Source organism: Melospiza georgiana, chromosome 8 (assembly GCF_028018845.1).
Source record: "Melospiza georgiana isolate bMelGeo1 chromosome 8, bMelGeo1.pri, whole genome shotgun sequence".
In the NCBI taxonomy this organism is placed as follows: Eukaryota; Metazoa; Chordata; class Aves; order Passeriformes; family Passerellidae; genus Melospiza; species Melospiza georgiana.
Genome location: NC_080437.1, coordinates 1,868,899 through 1,893,646, shown reverse-complemented (window position 1 = coordinate 1,893,646; position 24,748 = coordinate 1,868,899). Strand labels below are relative to the sequence as shown.

The 24,748-nt window shown below is 41.7% G+C and overlaps 1 protein-coding gene across 3 annotated transcripts in view; it reads right to left on the bottom strand.

Moving 5' to 3' along the window:
- CTNNA3 (catenin alpha 3) overlaps window positions 1–24,748 on the bottom strand; it is a 411,331-nt gene that overhangs the window by 113,257 nt on the left and 273,326 nt on the right. For all 3 annotated transcript variants that reach the window (XM_058028688.1, XM_058028686.1, XM_058028687.1), the window contains one exon: window positions 6,766–6,922. In XM_058028688.1, the coding sequence (XP_057884671.1) occupies window positions 6,766–6,922 (157 nt within the window). The remainder of the gene's footprint in view (window positions 1–6,765; window positions 6,923–24,748) is intronic.

The following is a 24,748-nucleotide window of genomic DNA, read 5'->3' as shown; positions in this document are numbered from 1 at the left end:
TAACATAATAAAATGTGCAGCAATGTCACAAAGTTAAAAGGGGGATCTTGGCTCTACAAACAAGCCCTACTAGGGAGCCCCTTTGATGTCTCCATCTCAGAGTCCAGACCAAGAGCATTTCAGTAGCCACAAAGATGAAAATTACTGCATTATTACGCTGTCTAATCTGATTAGCCCTGATTACACCCAACACTTTGTATTTGACTTGAGCAGAACTGTGTATTTTGACAAAAAACAAGTGACCAGTAAAGCACATAAAGCTGTGCCTGCAGAAGTGCAAACTGCAGAAACCTCAGCCCCCCACCTCCCATAATGCAGGCTTGGTGTAGCTGTTCAGCATGATGGGCACTAACATGCATTCCTGAATCACTGAATAAAGCCACAACACAATAAAGTGCATCAAAAGTAAAAAAAAAAAAGGCAGAGATGTCATACACTGTTTGCAAGAGGCTACCCTAAATTAGCAGATACAGCATTAAAGTTTTACAGCCTTACCCACACATACTGGCATCTTGCAGAAAGATTTTTCAGCTGCTTTTAATGAGAAAAGGAGGAAGGAAGGATGCTAGAAGTTTTAGAATATAAACTTCAGAGGAAAGAAATGAGAAGATTTCGGGGTGAGAGAGGAAGGAAATGAGACCTTTCAATGGAAATGCACACTACTAAAGAACCGAGCAAATTTAGGAATAAATCAAAGAATCACTTGTAAAATCGTTTCTAAACTTCAACACTGGATACAACCTTTCAGAACTTTTAACCTGAACTTCAGCAGCTGGCTTTAAATAAATTTCTAAGCATATCTTAAACTTCCAATGGAGTAAGAGAAGAATTAGTAGGGATGGACAGGCTTTTCCAGAGTACTACCACTTTAGTTTGGACAGTTTGCTGATGTGTGACCATCAGTGGGAGCCATCACAGATCCTAAAAGAAGCAGAACCACTGGGCAGCAGACACCATGAACAGAGGAGAATATGTTAACCACCTCTGCTGCTCTGCACCCTCCTCTCTCAAACCATCAGAAACTAAGGAAAATTAAGCTATTTTAACTTGAAGTTTGCTGGTTTTGTTGCTAACTAGAGTTTTATACTAAAATCCCAGAGCTTTCTCCTCCCTTCAACTGGAACAAAAAGATATTAACACCCCCTTCATATCTTGGCCTGCTTCCATCCTGCCTGCCTGCCTCCTATGGCAACTATAAATTATTCTTTCAGATTACCTGAGGTTCTGGGAAAAAAAAAACCCAGTACTGGGTAGACTTTGACAGAATCATGGATAAATGAGTATGATGCCATTAACAGGACAGGCAGCATCAAGGAAGTTATTTCTAAAGAATACCTTTGTACAGAATGTGACACTGAATAATGAAGAACAGCTCAACAGCAGAGTAACTACCAGAGGGCAGAGATAAGGAAGGCTGTGTGATATTCAGGAACATTATAAAACCTGCAAGAGTACTTCCACGTCATTGCATTTAGGGATGTGAAAAGGCAGAGGAACTAAACAGACATGAGGAGTTTTTTTTTAAATGACTGATGCAAAGTAATTTCGAAGAAATAGAGGACAGGTCTGCCTCTATTGCACAAAATTGGATAATGCTACAGATTTGCTACATATTTGACAAAACCTAGCCACCAACAGGAAATACATCAGACTGGAAAACCAAGGGGAGAATTAATAACATTTTCTGTCAGTCTAATCTCAGCAAGTGTTTTCTGCATTTATGACAGAATGACTGCATCATCCAGAACAAGCAGTCACACTCTCTCAAAATGAGCTTCTCTGGCCACTGAGTACCAAAGAAAAGCAAGGGAGACTAAGCTTAGGAAATGTATTCGGCTGGAGATGGAGCAAGAAATGCTCATCAGACTTGGTAAAAAAAAATAAATCACCTACTTTTCTTAAAAAAGTTGATTCTTAACAAACACTGGCTTGATACAAATGCAGAGACAATGACATGAAAAGCCTGCAACTGTCTCATTCAAGGTCTCTTAAGGATGAAGTGTGGTAAGACTGACAAGAGCTCAGTGCAATCAATGGCACCTGAGCCCAGGAGAACACGAGTGAAGAACTGCACGAGCTGCACTCAGTGTTTCACACCCTCAGTCACAAACAGACATTAACATAAAGCCTACAAAGAACACCAACAACATACACAGGAATACAGCTGAGACACTGAAGTTCATCTCATGTAGCTCTTCCAAAGAATGCAACAAAACCCAAAAGTAACCCTTAAAGCCTGGAACAGGCTGGAGAAGAACATTACTGAACAGAAACTGACTTCTGTGCAATCCAGCCAATAATTAGCACAAACCAACCAAGAGGTTTCTGTCAGGATCTTTTCTAAAAGTGCTCAACTGGTTTAGTAGTACACAGAAATAATGAAGCACTGGGTCAGTGCTTCCTTCTCTAGCCCCATTCTCCATCCTCCAAAAAAAAAAAATCTTCTGGAAATGTACTTACATGAATCTACTCTTAAATGGTGTGATTCAGAAGAACTTCATTCTTCTCTCAGTGATGCAAGCAGGAGAAGGGATTTGTCAAGCAGACTTTTTCACATTTTATTGCAGTAGATTAATACTAGTTGTGTTGCATTGCTTAAGATTTGTTGTACAATAACAGCTAAGACCAAATTCAAACCAAGATTTGCACCACATATAACTGAAGAAGTCTCAAACTGAATTTCTGCAGGAAATTGGAAGTTTGCCCTGCTCTGCACAAGATGTTTTAGTTCAGAATCTTCAGCGCTCTCTTCTAATCCTCGTTAGTCTTTAATTCTGCTTCTCTATTCTGCTATTTGATACATGGTGACAAAGTCCCCCCGAGCCACTCCTTCCTAATCAACCACTGCAGTAGAAACTGCAGCAGCAGCTGGGGCTCCAGATGTGGGACTGTAAATGTTGGGGAAAGACGTGAAGCTGGGCATTTGCTCCCTCTCTGTGATGGTAAATTCAAAAACAGCCCTGTGGATAAAATACATAAGGTAGGTTCTTTTTCCTGATTATTTTTGCTGGTGTTTAACTGAGAAAACTTCACTGAAATCAAACAAAAGCAGTCAGAAATATGGTCTCTTAGCTGTTGTGGATAACCATAAGAATGTTTGCACCCACAAAAAGGATTTTCTCCAACAGCTTTACTCTGACATCCAGTCTTTTGCTGCTTTCCTTGAATTAAAGGTTCCTGATGGCAAAGGTTTACATTAAAAGGCAACTTTTGTTCTAACATGGTGGCATCATACTGTTTCCCACCATGCTTGGAAAAAATACCTTTTAGGTTCCAAGGGAAAGACTAAAAGACTGGAAAAAATATCCAGCTTGCATGATTTCGGACTTTTCACGAATTCCCTGCACACTTCACATTTGGAGTGCAATCTCCTCTACTCCATTTGGTGGGAGAAACGTGGAAGATTCCCCAGGATCTGCTCTGAAAGCCTGCCCATCACCCCAGAACAAGAGTACCACAGGAAAGTGAACTATGGCTCTTGTCCTCCTTGTCAGGAGTCACGGATTGGTCCCAATTCTTCAGAAAGGAAAAAACAAAAATCACAAGTCCTGAGAATTTAGTACATATAAACACACTTCAGATCTTACCTATATGGTCCTTGCAAAAGTTAATTCTGGGACTAAAAGATCCAAGCCTTTTCTTACCATTTTTCTAACATATGACAAAATTGAAATACTTAATAATTGCAATTAGCCTGTCATTGCAATTACACACCATCATCAGGAGCAGAAAACATACACACAAAGGAAGGAAACACTGACATTTCAGATTTTCTACCTACACCCACTAGGTTTACTAAGGCAGTTTTGAATAAAAGAGTATTAAAATAACACAGAAGAATCAACATTAGGAAATGAGCCTCAAAGTCTGTTTCAGGCTAATTGTATGAGAGAGAAGACACTACGAGTCAGCTCACAAGAGCAGAGGGTTGAGGATAAAACTTCAGATTTACTACCATGAATGCAATTACATGCAGAACAAAACTGGTTTCCTGGAAATTCATGCATCAAATGCAACAGCACATTTTAATTTATGAATCTGTAACTTCACATCATCATGATAAATGGATGACAGTAATTTTTTAACTTAATGTCAGTGGGTTGTAAAGATTAACACCCACATTCTTCCTTGCATAAATTAACTATCCAAAACTGATAGGCTGAGACTGAGTCTCTGTTCCTACAAGGTGTAACAAATCTATGAACAACAGTATCATAATTTATAGTGTTCCATAATTACAATGACTTTTTTTTTTGCACAAGTCATTAACTCTTGCTTTCCTTTAGAAGGAACAGACCTCCACTACAACTCTTTGCAATCAGACCTCTTTTTCACTTGCAAAGACCTGATTTCATCTTTTTTTTGTTCTGTAGTGCTGTTTTCCTTTGATTATAGTACCATATAACTGGCAACAACAAAACACAACTGAAAAAAAAATCCATTTTCAAGAAGATGCATGAATCTGAAAAGTAAAGACCAATACACAGAAAAAGAAGAGCGGCATTTTGTTTATGATTAGATGTCATTTCTAATATTAAAAACAAACAACAACAAAACAAAAAAACAAAAAAACAAAACAACAACAAAGAAAAAACAACCAACCTTCCAAATGCTCACAATTCTCCTTCCCTGAGTGCCAGTGGGACAGGTAGGATTGTCAGAAATAACTGACCTCTCAATCAGTCTGAGAAGAAATTTAAAATTAACTTTGAAGGAGGCAATTCTCTTGTGTGATGCAGAGTTCTGAATCACCAGCACCAGCAGGGAAGGTGTGTTTACTGTATTTCCTAAAAAGTGTCCTGTAACTCTGGATGCAATTCTGACTGCAGGATTCATTCTTTCCCCCCACCTGCAAACTCAGCAGCTCCAACTCTCATGAGTGAGGAGCTGGCATGCCAGCACAGCACAAACCTGTTCTGAAAGCAATCTGCTATTTAAAGAGGCATTTCTTGCCCAGAATGCCCACGTTGGCATGAGATGTACAATGCTAACTCCTGTAGAAAAACCAGGGCTGTTAAATACCAGGTCTGGAATTCTCTTGTCTCTAACACAATGCAAAATCCTCAAAGCACATTGCCTTCCCCAGTTAGTGAGTAATTTCCAAGAAAGGGCAGATACCATCTCCTATTCCACTTCTGACCTTTCTGTTTAGACAGAGCAGTGTGTGAATGTTTTAATCCCCCAGAACACAGCAATGGTGCTGATACCCTGAGGAGTAAACCAAGTGTGGGTTGCACTGCTCCTTACAGTTACTCCTAATAATTACTGCTTTGTACATTAACTAGGAAAAAAAACCTTCCCAAAGCAAACAGGTGACATTACCATAGAGAAACATCTTCTCAACAGAGCCCTTAAGAACAAGCATGACACTTGAAGTTTAAACAAATTAAATTAACATGTGCCAAAGGGCTCTACCAAAGCTTACAGAAGATGTTCTGCACATAATTTAATGGAAATACAGCAATGTTTACCTTTCTTGGACTTCATGGCATGATGTAGGCCTACACATCAGTGCTACCTGAATTAGTTTCTGCTTTTACTTACTGTGAAATAGTAAATCATTTAAATGTGTTCAACTAAAGAATGTAAATACACTAAAAAGTCAGAAGTCTTCTCTGAAATGAGCAGCTGCCCAATGACAGATTTTTCTTCTACACAATTATTATTGGAATGTCTAATTTTATTCTTCAAGTCCAAGAAATTTTGGGACAAAAAAAACCAAACTGAAATGTGCTATTTTAATGAATCATAGCTGTATAGATAAAAGTAATCATTTAGCTCAATAAATGTGACAGAAGATTTTTAACCTACTATGAAATCTCATGAGTTTTTAAGAGATTCATGTATTTTATTCATTAGAAATTTATTTGTTTCATCTCTTTATTAACAGCTTTAGCAATACCTGCATAAATTTCAGGAAATCTCAGGAACAGGCAAGATTTGCACTATAAGCAGGAGGCAGGTTCATAAAGCACTTCCATCAAAGGCTAACTTACACAGGCAGAAAATAATTCTCAGCTTCTGCTACTCTGTATGAAGATGCTGAGACACACACAGGAGAGTAACTATGAATAACTAAGCCACACTATTTGCAGTAAATTCTTCTACACTCAGACTCAAGTCCATGCCAGGTACACAAGGATTTCTAAGCTATGCATATGAAGGTGTATTTTAGCAGGATCAACAGAAAAAAAACAGGCACTGAGCAACTGAAATGCTTTTGTTTTCCTCACTAAGGAAAGTGAGCCAGTGAGGGCAGAGCCTTACTTCAGAACTGGGATCTTTAAACTGCAAAAAGTGAAACAACTGTTTTCACTCTTCTTTTTAAATGATGAAGACACTCACTGCTTCAGTAAATACAGTTTACTACCCAAGGTCTGTTCATTGAAGAGATCTGTAAAAGTCTATTTTGTGTGACAGATATCTGTGACACTGAAAATTCCAGAAAGTCTACTGCACATTGCACAGGAACTGGAACACAGGGTACCTCAAGAACCTCTTTAAGGTACATGCACAGAAATGTGGAATTCCTTTTCTTGAGACTTCTCACAGCTGCAGAGAGGATCTGGAACTGCAGAGGTAAATGGAGCTGTGGGGATGGAGAAATGCACCCCTGTCACACCCACTGGGAGGGGACATTTGAAACAACAGCAATGGTTTCACATATCACTATAAAATCTCATCTTTCCCTGGTTTCCTATTGAAAAGTGATGAAAAATTGTCAAAGCATACAGAAGAACAATTGGATTCTGAAAATGATCATACCTGACACAGCAAGGAAATCATCAATACTTGTTATGTCATCCACAGCCTCAGTAAGAACACGGATGTGACTCTCCCACGTACTCCTGTACATCTCCATGTTGTTTTTCACAACTTGACTTTTTGGTCTGGCAGCAAGAGCTAAAGCAGCATTAATGACCTGTACCAAAAACAGACAAAACCAATGAAATAATTATTTCTTCAAAAATCAAATCTTATGTTTTATTTAACATAGCAAAGCAGCATTCCTGTTCTCCAAACAAAAGTTTGCTCAGCTTTTGGTTCTCTTCTCAAGCAGAAGTATCAGTCAGATGTTGCTTAGACCAACTTCCATTTCAGCTTCATAAATTAAGAAGCTGATGGAAGAGGACAGAAAAATCCCAACATTTTGGTTTGGGTTGGAAAATCACACTCTTTCACTTTGCAGGATATCAAATACAAGGAGGTTTTCACTCACACACTTATCAGAACAGCAACATCATTTCAGTTCTGAGTTTAACATTAAGAGCCTGCTATGGATTCCTCCACTGAGAGAGAGAATACCAGCCTCTGCCATATAAAAGTGGGAGGTTTTTCTAGAACAACAGCTGTGTGTTTTAGGATCAGAGGTACAGGACACAACACATACTACAGCTAGATAGAAGCAGCAGTCTGGTTGTGCTCAGTCAGTTCAGACTAAAACCAGAAATTATATCCACATGAAGAGAGGAGATTTCACCTCTTTCAGAAAAGACTAACTGAAGGTGCAAACACTGGATCCCAAAGTGATTATTTCTACAGATACTTCTGCAGTCAATTAGCTAGAGAGGCTTTTTCCTAATATGGACATTTATTGATGTAATATGTAATATACATAAACATTTTTAATTTAAAGTAACACATATGCTGGGTAGAAGCTCAACATTCACCTTGCATTTCCCTTTTTTTCCTTCTGAATACTGCTTATTTATCAAGGGGGTAATGATTTTAAGACAACCAAACGTCACGCAGAACATGGGGAGAATAAAAACAACACACCCTTGTTGCTGAGCATGGCACAGAATTAAAAAGCACAGGAAGAGCAAAGGGAAAAGAAGAAAAAAACCCCAACATCCCAAATGAAATATATTACAAGTTATCTTTCCCTTCCTGGAAAAGGAGGAAACTGTTCAAGTTGCACAGTTGCACTGCCCTTGAAAACTTCATAAAAAGACTTTGCAAGATACTGTAATAGACTAGAATATGCTGGTGCAATAACAATGAGAATTCTGCCTGCCCCATTTTGGTCAGCCGGGTTCCTGACTTGGTAACAAACACTTGTTACAAACAGGAAAAGAGCAGAAGCTCTGATACTGCCAGGAGCAAAAGGCACCAAGGCTGGAATCAAACAGGCAGCACCTATGTGCTGGGGGACACATTTATAAAAGTGGGGATGCAAGTTGTAATTAATAGTTATGCTGGTTTTGCATTAATTGACATTTGGTGAGGCAGGAAGATGCCACCCACAGAAATGATTTTTCTGAGAGGAGCTGCTCAGAGCTTCCTCCATGCCTAAAACCACCAATCAGTGACTGGTTTTGAAGACTGACACGTTGTTAAACCACTAGAAAGCTGAACACACCCCTATGAACACACAGGATAAAAATGAACTCCAGGAAAAGATCTCTGTCCTCTGGTGCCTGGAGAGAGAAGTTCTTCCCTGTGGAGGCTGGGAGGCGTGCACTTCAAGCTTGGAAGGACAGAACCAGGCTATGAGAAACCCCCCTCTGGGGTCAGGGTGAGAAAAGCCTCCCTCCCCTGAGCCTCTGCAACCACACATTAATGGATTAAGGTTTATTGGCTCCCCTAGTTGATGTCACCCCTGTTCAGCCTCCTTTTCCATATTAGCATTCCCCCTAGAATGTTCTCTCCTTTTCTGATCCCCTTTGGCTCTCATTTGCCACATTGCTCCACCCCTGTTGGTTTCCCTGGTTTACTGCTCCTCCCTGCACCACTTTTCCCTGTTTCCACTGGCCCTTGTCCATCAGATCCACCTCTTCTTCCCCTTATTTTACCCTGAGCCTGTTTTTGTCTTTGTCCCTGTACCCTCTTAGAATAAACACCCTCTGGATCTCCCAACAAAGACCCATCCTTGCCCTGTTTGTTAGCTCCTTTCTAGCCAGCGTGCTCCAGGCCCCGAAAGCGCAGGTTGCTCAAAGGGACTCCCTGAAGTGCAGCAATTCCCATTCCCCTCCTGGGCCAGGGGCTGGGCAGGGGAGGCCATGGGGCCTGGCCAAGGCAGGGCTGGGCAGGGCAGGCCACAGAGCCCCAGCCAAGGCAGGGCCGGGCAGGGGAGGCCAGAGCCCCAGCCAGGGTAGGGCTGGGCAGGGCAGGCCACAGAGCCCCAGCCAAGGCAGGGCCGGGCAGGGCAGGCCACAGAGCCCCAGCCAAGGCAGAGCCGGGCAGGGGAGGCCACAGAACCCCAGCCAAGGCAGGGCCAGGCACCAGCAGCTGCAGGCAGGGGCAGGGGAGAGTCCAGGTCTCATCGGCTGCTGAGTCCAAGCCTGGCTGTCACTGTCATATTTTCTAGAAAAATCCCCTTGCCCAGGATTTTCTCCTGGGAAGCTGAGAAGCCTCAGCTTCTCCATGTTTTGCTACTTTGGAATGAGGTCTGGAGATTGTTTTATCCAACACGTGAATTGTTTTTACTTTATGACCAATCACCATCAGCTGTGTCGGACTCTGAGGAGTCAGTCACGAGTTTTTATTATTCATTCTTTTGTAGCCTTCTCTCTGTATCCTTCTCTTTCTTTAGTATTGTTTTACTATAGCACAATATGATATGATATCATATGATATCCTAAAATAATAAATCAGCCTTCTGAGAACATGGAGTCAGATTCCTCATCTCTCACCTCAGCCTGGGGACCCTCACGAACTCAACACCTGGCTGCTGAGATTCCGGCCCTCCCCACAGCACAGCCACCAAAGAAACCAAGGCAGCTCTGCAGCCTGGGCAGAAAGCAGCCCCTGGCTGGAGCTGAGATTCTGACACAGCCCCAGTGCTGCCTGAAGAGCCATCACCACGAGTGCTCTGGCCTGAAGAGCCATCACCATCACCACCAGTGCTCCAGGTAGCGCCCAGCAGGGCTCACGTCCCTGAGGGATCACCATCTGCAACTCCCAGGTGAGATCTTAAATCTTTCAGGGCCCAAACAAGGCTTGTAGACCTTCAGTCCTCCCTCAAGTGAGAGAAAAGGACAGAGTGAGGACACGTAGAGGAACAACATGAAGACACCAAGGTCAGTAAAGAAGGAATCAAGTCCCATATGGCAGGAGAATGGGGAGATGCCTTAAGTTTAAGCTGAAATCCTCTTGTGTAGCTATGGAGAAGAATATAATTGACACATCGGACTCTTTTTCTCCATAACTCACTGAAAAGTATGCGGGATGAAGCATTCAAATTGAAAATATGAGCAAAGGCATCTATGCTAAAGTAAGCAGATGTTGAAGTAGCTGTGATCCCATGAGAAGTTTGAACAGAGAGAGAGAGGAGTGATGAAGACCCTGTGCTCCCAGGCAGAGAAGGAGACCACCTCTGTTCCTAGAGATGATTTCAAAGGTAGATAAAGAGAATTTTTACTCTTAAACAGCTCATCCTTACAATAGTACCCCATAAGCTGATGTGGCCTATAAACACAAGTGTGAGAAGGCTGCAGAAAGATGGGAGGGACTTCACAATTGCAGATCTTCCAGACAGCTGCCATTTGTGAAAATTAAACGCTACAACAGAACTGCTTCTTGTGGAGAAGTCTCCATGGCATGGAGGGGGACACTCCTCTCCCTAAGAGAACTGAAGAAAGGTTATTCTAGAGATGATAAACTGACTGAATTGTTCTGTACACTGTTAGTGGGAAAGAAAAGGTTGTAGGGGGGAGGAGAAATGTTCTGAAAGCTTTATTTTGAGTCTTATTATTCTTCATTTTAGTTACTGCTAATAAAGTTTTCTTCATACCCTTTTAAAGTTTTGAGCCTGCTTTGCCTTCCTCCTGATCCTGTCTCACAGCAGGAAATGAGTGAGTACATTCTAGTGAGGGCATTTAGCCAGCACTCAGCCCACCACATTATTTGCTGCACTGGCCAGGAAATCTCGAATTGGCAAACCAAAACAACTACAATAATTTTTCTAATTCTAACTCTAAACATTTAAAAACGGTGGAAAGCAGGTTTCAAGCAGTCAGCACATGTATTTTTGTCCAAATTATACTTTTTGTTAGGATGCACAGCACACCCAAAAATTCAGTGCCTATCCCTGTACAGCTGCATACAGGCAATCACCTCCAGTTTCTCTATTTCAATAGCAATACCCAAGATACAGAACTTTCCACAGGCAGTGCAATATATAAAAGCCCATTTCTGTTTAGCTCTACAGCAGCTTCTCCAACACTTCTAAAATTAAGAAATTTGTAGGAGTTGAGGCTTTAACTATTTTCATTCCTATCATGCTTGATCCATTTTCACAGGATCAATTTTCTAAGCCAGGGGCTCAAAATTTCCCCTCAATAATTCTTAGGTCACATTGGTCCTGTTTTGACTCACCACACTAACTAGTTTAGGTTTTAAAATGTGTCCATCAAGACTGAAACACTGAACAGGTAGTTTCTAACTTTTCTGTTTAAGCCCCTAATTAGACATCAACTGAAAGTCAAACTCTATTTCTGCTCAAATACAAGAGTCTTTTTCTTACTGCATTTTATTCTTTGTTTTGGCAGATTTACCAGGTTGGCTCTGCCAAAAGTAACAATGGGATGGTGCAAAAAGCTGTTCCACCATCAGAGCCAGCATCTTTTATCTCACCAAAGATAGCAAGAACCAAAGCAACAACTTTTATTGCATGTGGTGACATGCAATAAAGAGGTGAACTGCTTGGGAAGATCATCAAAACTGTTACAGAATGTAGCCAACTTTATCAGATGGGTGCATTTAGAAATCCTATGACTCCAGACATCCCTGGAAAAGAAGTCCTGAAGCCTGCAGTAACTAGAGGCCAGACAGGTGGGCACCCTGCTCTAGCAGCACAGAGACTGCACTGGCACATCACATGGGCTGCAAATTCTCACCTCTAACCACCTCAACAACACCAGCCACAGCATTCACCTAAGGCTTCCCTCAGGAAATGCACAGCTACAAGTGAAACCAGCTCCATCCCACACAAAGGCAGCTAATCCTGAATTAAAGAATTAAACATTAAAGGTGACACTGTTCCTTATGGTTCCCCTGGTAAACTGCTCTAACCCTTAATGTCCTCCTAAGAAAAGACTGAATTTCACTTTGGATAAACATGGCTTCCAGAAGTCTGGAAACAACTCAGAAGAACATCCCATAGAGCAATTCAGACTGCTAGTAATGAAACCAAAATGCTGTCATAGCTGAACTGCAGAGCACACTACAGACCCCATGTCCTTGTCCTGCCAGGGAACCACATCAAGGCAGGAGACTTTTGGCCAAGCACAGATCCTCAGGGAGCTCTGTTCTGCCTGGAACTGTCCCAAGGCACGATCCACATGCACTGTTCTGTGTACTCCCAATCTAGCCCAGCAAACTTGAAGTCATACATTATCACACTAGTAAAATGGAGACTTTAAACCCTCTTCTCCTGTAAAAAGAAGAAAAAAAACAAAAAAGGAAAAGAAAACTTCACACTGGGACATACTCAGACTCACCAACAAGAGACCAAGCTGAAAATGTCACTTTCTTAGGCTTCATGAGGTTTATTAGCTTTTCTGCTTCACTCCAACTATTTTTTTAAATTGGCCTCAAGAAATAACAAGAGCAAAACTCATCAGAAGTCCCTGTTTCACCACTGCTTCCTGATCTAAAATAAGGTTAACATTTGTCACAGGCTAATTAAAAATAGCTTTATTCTACCTTATTACAGCATATTAGGCTGTTCAAATTCCATTATTACTTTTCCCCCATTTGTATTCCTGCACACAAATATCACAGTTCAGGTTACCAGAAAGCTGCTACTACTCCTGCTCACTGCTGGGGCATTTCACTAAGAGCTAAATTACCAGTTTTCAGATAAATCCTTGGACCTGTGAGCAAACAAGAGTAAAAAGTACATAGGCAGGGTTGGATTAACATTACTAAAGAATACTTTTACAGTCTTTCAATTAAAAAAAAAAAAAAACAAGGTAAGAAGCAATGGCAAATGTCTGTTATGGCAGTGACTACAGCAGAAGGAAACTAGACATTTCTTAGAAATTAAATATAAGGATATTCTGAATACCAAAAACTGTTAGCGCCTCTAACCAAAACAAGAAAAATACCTTAATTAATAGTTTGGGTTTTGTTTGGCAATTATCTCTCTTTCCAGCTGAACAGGAGCTGGCCACCCAGCTTTACATTCACTTGCACATCCAGCAGACTGATTTCCAACAAAATTAGGTGGGCAAATACATCAACTTGACACAGTAACAGCAGTGCCAAGTTCAATCAAGTATTTTTCCAATGTGCTTGAGAAATTCACCTCCAAGAACAGAAGGGTCAGTGGTATGGTCATATTCAGTCAGGATGGTCGTATTCAAGGTGAGCAGTACATCAATTTGTCACCTGAGTCTGACATTTCTAGAGACCAGAATCCATGCCTTTGTTTAAAATCAAAACTATCCTGTGCACCTTACCCTGACTGCAATTAATTTATGTAATGTGACCAGTTTCTGAACAAGGTTAATCGAGGGATATACATGGATAACACAACAAAACACAGAAAACTGGTTTCTGAGCTTTTAGAAGGTGCATTTTTTCCAAGCTGTTAGTAAGTACTCGTGCTACATCACAAAAGAAATTGCACTACTTGGGACTGTAAGGAAGAAAACTCATGTCCAGCTGGTTTTGATGGAAGAGAACCTGAGGGTTTTCCTCTTTTTTTCAAAAATGATCACCTGAACGTGTAAAATGCAGTCCTGCAGCTGGGGTGGAGGAACATACTCCATACTCATCATGGCACAGCCTGGGAAGCAGCTCTGCTGGAAAAGGAGCTGACACCCTGCTCGTGTCAGCAGCACTGCCCAGAGACAGCTGACAGCACGGGCAGCTCCAAGGGCACGGTGCAGAGAGGAGGTGATGTGGGGGCCTGAATAAATGTATTGTTATGGAGAGAGTCCCTGGTAAGATCTGTGTATTGTAAGGTCTCTGTGGGTCCGAGTTGCTCCAAAGGAGCCACAGCTGCCAAGTCCTTAGCTGGGCAGCAGCTGTGGCTCGTGAAGGCAACTGGAATAAACAGGGGTGGGTGGAGAGCCCAGGAGGAGCCCCTGAGAAGACACATGAAGGACTGCGCTGCAGAGAAGAACAGCTTGGTGCAGTATGGGACTTGAGAAATGTGAATACAACGAGAATACAACCTCTGGATCACACCTGTGTCCAGTTTGGGGCTCTCTGATACAACACAGACAACAATAAGTAAGGCACGTTCAGCAGAAGGTCACCTAAAGGGTTATGGGCTGGAGGTTATGGGCTCCATTCCCTGCAAGGAGGGAGAGAGATCTGAGCTTTTCAGCCTGAGGAAAAGGCAGCTTCAGAGGGCCCCAAGAGCAGCCCTGCAACACACAGGAGCTGACAAAACCAGCACAGGCTGGCTCTCCATAGCCATGCATGCTGGAAGGGTATTCTGACAGCAGGCAGAGGGAGGAGCTGATCAGAGATGGCGCGGATGCACACAGGAGACATTTCACACCAAGCTTAGGCTGTGGAACAAGTTGCCCAAACAGTTTGTGCTGTCTCTGCCCTTGGCCTTTCAACACTTGACTGGTCAAAGTTTAGAGAAAGGTCAGAGTTCAGTTTGGAACTGAGCATTGAAACCAACAGCTGTGAGCTGTAGACATCCCATGGTCCCTTCCAACCTGAACCACTGTGGTTCTGAAACACAGTTACTCTCTAACTCCCTGATAAATACTGACATCAATTCCTTCTGGGGCAGAGTGACACACTTCCCCAGGGCCATCTAGGAAAGGTACCAGAAATGCAAACAATGCAATCATGACTAGGTCACTAATAGGACACAGTTGTTCTACTAAAGAAACCACAGAAACATGTTGGCTCTCTGCTGTTGTTGCTCTTTTAACACAAAATTGTGGGGAACTTCTGCCAAGCTGTGCCTGGCACTTCTCTTAACACAGCAGGGGAGCTTAAATATCCAGATACACCCAAGCTCTGCAAAAAAGAGAATCTATTTACTGCTAAGTCAAAAAAAACAAACTTGGAAGCAAAAACCCCCACTATAATGGTAAAAAGGTGCAAGGATATGTGACACTGTTGCTTTGGCATCTGGCCTATAAAGCAATTGCAGTAACAGAGATATGAAAAACCCATAACAATTTAAAGCTTTGAAAGCTGAATATCTTGTATACAACATATCTAATCATAAAGTGCATTTCAGTCAATATAAATAAATAAAATTGAGGTCGTGTTGATAACAGCCCTAGACAATACAGACACAGTCTACCCAAGGGCTAAGTGCATTCCAAGAGGAAATAAATTACTGGCTGTATGTGTTAATAAAACTGACTTGAATTGCTTGGTAAATTCAAAAACCCCACTGGAAACAGCTGAAAGTAGATGCAGAGTAAAGGGAGATTATTTAATCATTATATCAAAAGTGACATATGAAGACAAAGCAAGATTGTACTTCCACAAGAGGCTTTCATCCATTTCTGAACATCAGAGAACTTCACCCACAGCCCTCTCCTCCCCTCACAACAGCCCAGAAAATGCCACCTCAGCAGCATCATCCACTCCTGATAGTTATGAGGAGGTAAGTGCACAGGTGGTACATGACCATAAAGTTTTACATTATGTTCAAGATTAAGACACCTAGTGCTTCAGAAAGAGACCGAAAAATCCAACAGGAAACAATGATGCAATAAGAACTCAGCAATCCTGAAAATACTAAATGCAGTGGTGAAAACAAGTAAGACAAATTATGACCCAAGACAAAATTTCCAAGTCCTATTTGCAACCTCTCCTTTAGCAGAACTAGTATTTAAAGAACTTACTATATTCTTTCTCCTTTCCCACAATTTAAAAAGCAGGAAGGAGGGATATCACTCAGGGCATGTGGTTTAACACTGAACATACCTGACTATTTTGGTAGTAAGTTTGATAAGGTATATATGAGTAATATATGAGTTGTTCTGAGAATATGAGGCAACCTGAAGCTCTGCAAAAAACCTCAGTGAACAAAGAGTTGCATTACCTCACCTTAAAATCTAGCAAAAGCCTTCTTGATAGCAACAATTAAAGGAAGATTAAACTTTTATATGGTTATTAAAAGCTACTGGCCAAGGAATTTGTGACTAAATTAAGAGCACACAGACTAAGCAATCCCTCAAGAACAAAGAGAACTGTGGGCAAGGAGGTAACCCAGCAATTCTACAAACATTATTGGTCTGAAACACAAGGCAAGAAATTAAGACAAAATTCTGCACAGTTTTGTGTCCTGGTGTCTGGGCAGTGGCAGCCAGTGATACACAGAAATGTATTATTACACTGGGAGAAAATTTTTGTATTTTATGAAAACAAATTGTGTGATTTCATTCAAAAGCAAACCTTCCAACATAGTCTGGCCCTGCTGAGAGGCATGATGCACTCCTCAGGAACAAAACCAAACCCACACACACCAAGCAGCCCTCTAAAGCTCTTCCTACCCCTGAACACATCTGTGTTTTGGCTTTTCGTAGGGACTACATGCACATTTCTAAATAAATCTGAAACCCTTCTACAGAAAAGGCACACAAAGTTATCTTTAACAAAACAAACTTTCCATTATTTTAGTTTAAAATGTCACAGAAGCCCAAAAGAACCGACAATGTAGTTAAATATTCATCATTTACATTTGGGTGCATAGTCACTCTATTTTCTGGAGACAGACATCAGAATAGGCTGAACACTTACAGACTGATTCTTAAGTGCATCCAACAGCACTTTCCTTCCAGAACTTACTTCACCTGACCTGACAAGTGTAGCAGACAGCAGATCCCCAAACACTTGGGCTGTTTTTGTGGGCCAGATTTCAGGTGTCTGACTTGCATGGAACCATAATTTCAGTTCCTTTTGCTTTGTTTTGCAGTACTGAAACTCAAGTAAGGAGAATAAACATTCCTATTTCTGCCTTTCTTCATACAGTGTCTGTGAGTGACCCAGGGAATATTTTGGATAGGATATTTGAAGGTATGTGGGTGGATTGCACGAATTCCCTAGTTTATTTCAAGAACCAAAAGTGCATTTTTTGACTCATTATAAAATCACTGTTCCTCCAGACTCCAAATACAATATTTTTTGTATTAGCTATACACCCATTAGCCAGGATCTCACCTAGGATCCAGCAAATCATAACACTGGGCAATTACTTTAATTTTAGGTACAGTTTGAATGTTCTAACTAAAAATTACTTTCTTGTAGCCACAGCTTGTATACATGGGGACAATTAGATTCTGCTCAGAAAGCCACAGAACACTTCACCCAAGTTTATCAAGCCTTAAACAATGCCGTCTCAAAATCCTGATTTCAAGATAAGCACATTCTTAAAATGGAAGCTTAAAATAATCCTCAGGATTTACTGATACATGTAAGAAGAAATTTTTTAAAATCTGAGCTCTGCTTATAATGGTTTTGAGTATAAAATAACAACACAAACATAGTGGAAAGTCTTATCTTCAACAGTGCTCCATCCAGATCTGGAGCTCAGCTACTTGCAGTTCACTGTAAGTATATTTACCTTTGTGTTCCAAGCCTCTTCATGCAGCAAAGCTTTTCAGAGATGTAAACCTCTTCTGTGTTTTCTTAGGCTGTGTAAATGCTCTATCAGAGCACACCAGCAGTACCAGCTACACTGGGGTTCAGCATAAAATGCCCCTGTGTCTAAATACAATCCCCATAATTATCAATCAAATTAGCTGCACACTAAAATTACAGTATAAAACTGAAGCTTTTATCATTAACCTTCTGTTTATTGGATTTTATACCCAAGTAAATCTTTAGTCCAATTTATAATGTAATGCATATAAAACAGAAAGGTCCTTATGGGATGTACCAAACTTGAGAGAGATGAAATAAAACTGTAATGAAACTGGAACAATTGCACTGTAACTACACAACAAATATTCAAGGACTGTAGCTGTCAAGATGAACACACATATGGGTCACATTTATAAACTGGCAGGGGGGAAGGACAGCAGTACAGCTCAACATGTATGACACAACTACTGCTTCATGTACATTTTAAAGTACATTATACAAAATCCCAACAAAAACAGCACAGGAAAATACAAACAAGCTACTACATTAGTATTAATTGGTTCCTCCTTCCCTCTTGGGATTTCTAACAAAACCATCACCATTACAAACAAAACTCTTCTTTAGTAGTTATTTCAATGCCAATGCCCTTCACTTCCTATAACATCTATAAGCTATGGTATGGTCTGAGCTGAAGCCAACAGCAAGCCTTCAACCTCACACAAAAACAAGTAACTGAACAGACAGAGAGCAGAAAGCTTTAGGAGAGTTACACAGAGACAGGATTGTGGAAGTTGGAAATCTATGATGTGCTCTGGAAAGAACAGGTAGAAACAGGCTGGTGACAAAGTGGGGTGCACAGGCATCCATAAGTGTATTCCATGTCACTCACACAGTCACACACACTCCAGATCTTCACCTGTTTCTGCCACAGTCAAAATCTAAGCAGCAGCAAACACTATCGTGCCCTTTGTGGTCCTGGAGGTTTTCCCTGTCCTCCCAAGGCCTCACTCCATGCTCCTGGCTCCCACTGTGGCTTCAAGGACCTTGCTAGACTTTCCTTGCTGCAGGCCACAAACACCCCAATCTTCCTGGGCTGCTGCTCTCCTGCTGTGGCAGACCTCTCATTAGGGGTAGAAATGAGCCGAGACACAGATTCTCATTTAACAATGTGAAAAGGGTCCTGGTATATTCTTCTCCACAGCCTAGCCATCCTGACTCTGACTACAGCAAACTCCTGCTGTTGGCTTTTGACAGACTCAGACTGCTGGCTATTTCCTGTTGGAATGTGACTGCAAGCATTTCCTTGCTGTCTCTGACCACAGGCTTTTACCAAGCTCCACTATGACTGCAGGCTCCACAGCAGGCTCTGAGTCAATCAGACCCACACTGACCTCCCAGCAGATCTTCTGCAGCAGCTCTCTTCCTTGTTTCCTTCTTCTTTGTGTTGCTCTGGATCATTCCTTCTTCCTCAGGGCTCCTCTGCCTCCTCAAGGTGTAATTCCTCCAGGCCCTCCCTGACCAGCCAAAACACCCCTTTTATCACATGTATCTTTTTTTAGTCACAGCTTCAACCCAACAAGAGCAAGGCTGTTCTTCTTCTTTGGTAATTAGTACAGCTGTGACTCATCAGAGGTGAGGTCACTTGTAATCCCTTCTTCTACACCTACACTCTCTCCCAGTTCAACACAACACAGCTGTGAACAGACAAATAAGCCAAGAGCCCATACAGAGCACATTCTTCCTGCAGCAGGATTAGTGCCAGAACAACACTCAGGTGATGTGTTTGTCCTCACTTGGAGCAGGACCAGCAATGGCAAGGGCCTGCTTGCATGAAGTAAGAACATTGAGTGCTTGTGGTTTAACCACCGCCAGCAATTGAGAACCACACTTGAAGCCATGCAAGCAAGCAAAGGAAAAGAGGGAATTCCCATCTTCAGCCAACCCCAGGAAAACAGGGCTCCATGGCTGGTTTTACATCCAATGTCCTGTGTGCTTGTTCTGATGTTCTACTCACAGCCCTGAGGTCAGAACTCTCTACTGTCCATCCTCTTCCTGTCAGAGGTCAATTACAGCAAACTCTCCTGCACAGGACAGCCACCACCATCCTGTTGGCCAGGTCTGATTTCAGCTCCTGGGTGTCAGAGCTACATGGGAAAACAGTTCCATACTCAAGGAAGTTACAGAAAGGGACAACAAAAATCCAGAGTAAGGTTATGGCATCCCAGCCAAACATATTGGCCACATCTTTTCCTGCTGGGATGTCAATAACAGCACGTGTGGGAAATAAAATGTGAAAAACAACACCACCAATGGCTTTTATAGAGCTCTTAGCAAATGCAAAATTATCTACAAGTACACACCAAGTTGTCTGTGTAGCCTACAAAATCCTAAGAATAATCTTGAAAATACTACAATCCCATGACACACACAATGGCATGACCTTATCTGAAAACTGAAATTTAATTTCCATCAATTCATCACATAAAGGTATACTGGGGGGGAAATAGTTTGGTAAACAACACCTGAAATTACTGTTTGCAATAGCAGCAAAAGCTTTGTGACATAAAAAAAGCTTTTCTAACTCAGAGTAGCAAATTAGGACTCTGCCTCCTTGTTAGCAGTAATGCACAATCATCTAACAGATACAGGAAGGAAACCAACTGCTGCTGTGTTTTACTATTACTTTCAAAGCTGCTGTGACTTTCCTAACTACTTTTAATTAGGAATTTAGTAAAGCAGGCAGTCAAATTGCAATTTTTGCAAATATGAATGCAAAATGGAACACAGAAAATCCCCTTGCAGACCACATTACCTCTCTTTGCCCCATTTAATGACATTATAGCATTGTAGTTTGCACTCAAAAATCATGAAAACACAAGAAGGGTAGTCATCCATTGCCTTGAATTTGATTACACTCCTGTAAAACCATTTAAAAGCTCTGTTTAAAATCCTGGAAGTTCAGAGACATGAACTAACCAATATTTGTAAGATTTGCCCTTTCACCCCTCTGCAGGTCAGCATTTACATTTGGGTACATAGTCACTCTATTTTTTGGAGACAGACATCAGAATAGGCTGAACACTTACAGACTGATTCTTAAGTGCATCCAACAGCACTTTCCTTCCAGAACTTACTTCACCTGACCTGACAAGTGTAGCAGACAGCAGATCCCCAAACACGTTGGGCTGTTTTTGTGGGCCAGATTTCAGGTGTCTGACTTGCATGGAACCATAATTTCAGTTCCTTTTGCTTTGTTTTGCAGTACTGAAACTCAAGTAAGGAGAATAAACATTCCTATTTCTGCCTTTCTGAATACAGTGTCTGTAAGTGACCCAGGGGATGTTTTGGATAGGATATTTGAAGGTATGGGGGTGGATTGCACAAAGGATGGAATGGCAGAGGCTGGTAGGGAGTGCTGGGGTCAGCCTGGCCCAGGCAGGACCACATCCACAATTCCCTTAACATCCTCCTCAGAGCTGTGCCAGCATTTCCCCAAAGCACTGAAGCCTGACCCTGCACAAAGGGAAGGGAATCGTGTGCAGGGAATCAAAATGAATTGCTGTGCCTTTGCTGTCCAGCTCATGCAGAAGGCAGCAGCCATCTCCAGAAGGCTGGAACACAGAGGCACACACAGGACATGGAGCACACAGCCCATCCTGGCACCAGTGCAGCTCCACCAGGCTCATGTGCACCTCACCCACTGCCCTAAGTGTTTGCCAGCTCAGTGCTCCCATCTGTTCCTCATCTGCATCCCCTGGTGACTGCAGGGTGACACAAGAATCCCCCTCATACTGCCAGTGTTCCAGCTGGAAAACAGCTCCAGGTTCCATGTAATGCTGCTAACAGAGATGCACATTGCCCCCAAAAAGCCATGTCAGATGGAGTCATGGATTAGTGATTTGAGCTCCTTGCCTCCACAAGAGCAATGAACTCCCTTGTCAGCCTGTGCTATTTACACCTCTCTATTACTGCATGCTACAGCCACTTACATTTTTGGCTCTTTATTGCTGCCCATCCCTGTCTTCCAAAAACCATGTAAGACTCCATCTCTTAACAGTGGTAATGTTTGCTGTCTTGTACTGCTCTAAGCTTTCCTACCCTGCTCCCCAGACTCAGTAGGTTCTACACCACAAGAAGTCTCTAATAATGATTCTTTATTGCCATTCTTTCCCTTCCTAGCATTTTGCTGTAGAACTGTCACCAACAAAATGTAGCATCTGTAACTTATAAATCCAGAAAAAAAGGATGAAGTTGAGGAGATTAAAAAAAATACCTCTCTAGGAAAAACACTTTCAAGTTTTAAAGGCAAAGGGAAAACAAATTGTTTATAAAACATTCATAGCACTATGGTGCAATATAGCAAATGCCCTCCAGCAACTTTAACATCTCAATCAGTCTCATGTCTTATGTACACTGACTGCAGGTGAGGCAAGAGGAGGATAAAACAGGACAGCTTCTGCATTGCTGCAGAGGCTGAGGCTACTCAGGGTTTGTATTTTTGTTTAATATTACAAGGCGAGAATTTGTTGAGGATTCTAGTCTAACTCAACAGATGTTGGAAGATGAAAGTTAAGATTGAAAACAACCCCAAGGCATTTTGTAGTTAATTATTCTCTCTCCAAGTACTATGATGAGTGAGCCAAGCAGTCACAGCCAGCATGAGACTTTCAGGGGAACCTAAGAGTAACAGTGGGGGAGAGGTTCCCCCTTTCAAACTGTTTATTAGAGAAGCTCAAGCCAAAACAAACATCTGTGTGTACAGAAGCATCAAGTACTGTGCCTACATGAAAACCTACATGAAAACCATCATTTCACCAGACTAACCTTCCTTCCAGAAATAGCACTACTAAGGCACAATACATTTAATTTAATTCTCCACTGAAAGGCTGGAGATGATACCTAAGAAGTCCAATACTGTTGGATACTAACATCTGTTGTCTGCCTTTTAAGCAGATGGTAGAGAAGTCACTGATTTACCATGTTCTCCCCCATTACTTCTGCCCTGTATCTGAAGGAAATTGTATTGATACAGATAAACAGAGATGCCACAAAGATGGTTCAAGCAAGATGAAACTGTGGTTATTAGTGATGTTGGTGAAGAATCTTTATGAGGCTAAGAAAAATCTTCTTCGATGTTCCCCACTATTTAATGTGCCAGAGCAAATAAAAAACAGATTATTGATTTTTCTCTCATGAAAGAGTAAATATACAGGAAATGCAAACTACTAGCTTCAAAAATCCACAGCATCATAAAATACATACTTGAACTCCAATACCTGAAAAATGCAACACATCAAAAGTCCTTCCCACTGATCAGCTATCAAGTCACAGTTTTGTGAACAAGAATTTTCATGTTTGATATTACCTATTTCCCAGAAAATTACACAGAAGGAAATAATATCCATTTGTCTGTATCAACAAAAATAAAAAAAGGCAAGACAATTTAAGTGCAAACCCATGGAAAGAATTCTGTAGCTCTTCTCAAAGGAAGAGCTGAATTCCTCCATCCATTTTCATAACAGAAAAACACAATATTTAATTTCAAGAAATAATTATAGGACATTCCCATGAAAGCTTGATCAAAACTTATAAAGCATAACTAAGCCACAATCATTTCCTAAGAAAGCAAGCAGAGAGCACACAAGCCCTGCTTGGGAAGTAGAGCTGCTCAAGTTGGATTTTTGTGTGTGGGGCACAGAGATGCCACTCTTGGGCTGCTGAAGGCTTCCAGGACACTTTGCACAAAACTGTACTTGGCAGAGCAGAGAAGGCAAGTGGCTGCTGCTCTGCAATGGATGCTTTGCCTGGATCCCTTCTGCACACACACACACACTCCAAAAAACCCCTCAATCCCCCCACTCTTGGTTCTGTGGTATTTCTGAATTCACTGATAAATGCAGACGGTTTCAAGTGACTCTGAAGGACACATGACAGGCTTAATATTCTCTGCTAGCAAGATAGGAAAGAAAGCATCACTGCAACAGGGCTGAAATTGAAATTCAAAGGAAGGAAGGCTGCAGGGGCTGGTTTCTTGCAAGGCTTGGTGGGTTTTGCCCTTCTCACTGCAGGTACATGTGTCAATAGGGAAACAGCTCTATGATACCAAAATACAGCAGTCAGTTCCAGATGTCACACTGGCATTGAAGAAACAGATGAATTATGCTGGACAAGCCAAATACAAAATGTTCAAGACAGCTGTCAGATCAGTATTTCAATGGTCTGTAAACATGTGTATAAATATATTCCCACTGATCAGCTCAGCATCTTCCTTATCCAGTACCTCTCTCCCTGTTACCTGAACTGCCACAGTGACTTGTTTACCAAACCAGCATAGCCAAAAAATCACCTTCTATATTCACCAGTGTGGAATCCTCTGAACCCCTCAGGGAAACCCCCAGGGCCTCACCCTGGAAGGACACACCAAAGAGTCCCCACCTAGGCTGGAAGAGAAGCTCACCCAAGCAGCTTTTCCACAGGAGATGCTCCTTGGGAACTGGGTAGCAGCATCAACACCACGCTGCCACACACTGCTTTATCACAGAGCAGGCAGTATTAAAAGCTACTAGCAGCATATTGAGTTCTAAGCAGCAAGAAAAGATGGCATTCAAAATCACAGCTGAATCCTCCACAACTGTGCCAAGTGTTACACACTTTTCATTAGTTACACAGAATTGCTTCTCACCTCACTTGATAACCAGATGGTTTCTATCTATCTCTCAATAATTCAGAGAAAAACAGAGCTCACCAAAATACTAAGATCCAAGGTTCTGCTTATACCAGTGCTTACACTTCTTCTTTAAAATTACCAGTAAATTTTTCCATAGGATCAAATGACTTTCAAGAATTTATTTATCACCATCTGAAGATTAAGCTAAACCATGAACACTTGTGTGTTTTTCTTGCGTTTTCCTTCCTTTATGTTCCAGTAATTACCCTGCACCACTCTGGTACCTAGCAGCAAGCTCCAGTGAGAGCTCCCTTTCAAAGGAATTGAGCCTAAAATTCCCTGTTTCAGATACAGCTTTTCTAAAATATCCCCAACTCCCTGCTCCTTCCAACTCTCCAGGGATCTTTATGCCGATAAAAAGGCTCCAAGCAGAGCCCTGTGACACACAGATCATCATCCTAGCTGTTGCCTTAAGACCACCCACCTCTGATCTCCACTTGGACACAGCTGTTCCAGTTTTAGGCTCAAGGACATTCTTCTCAAAAGCAGCAGCTCAGGATTTGA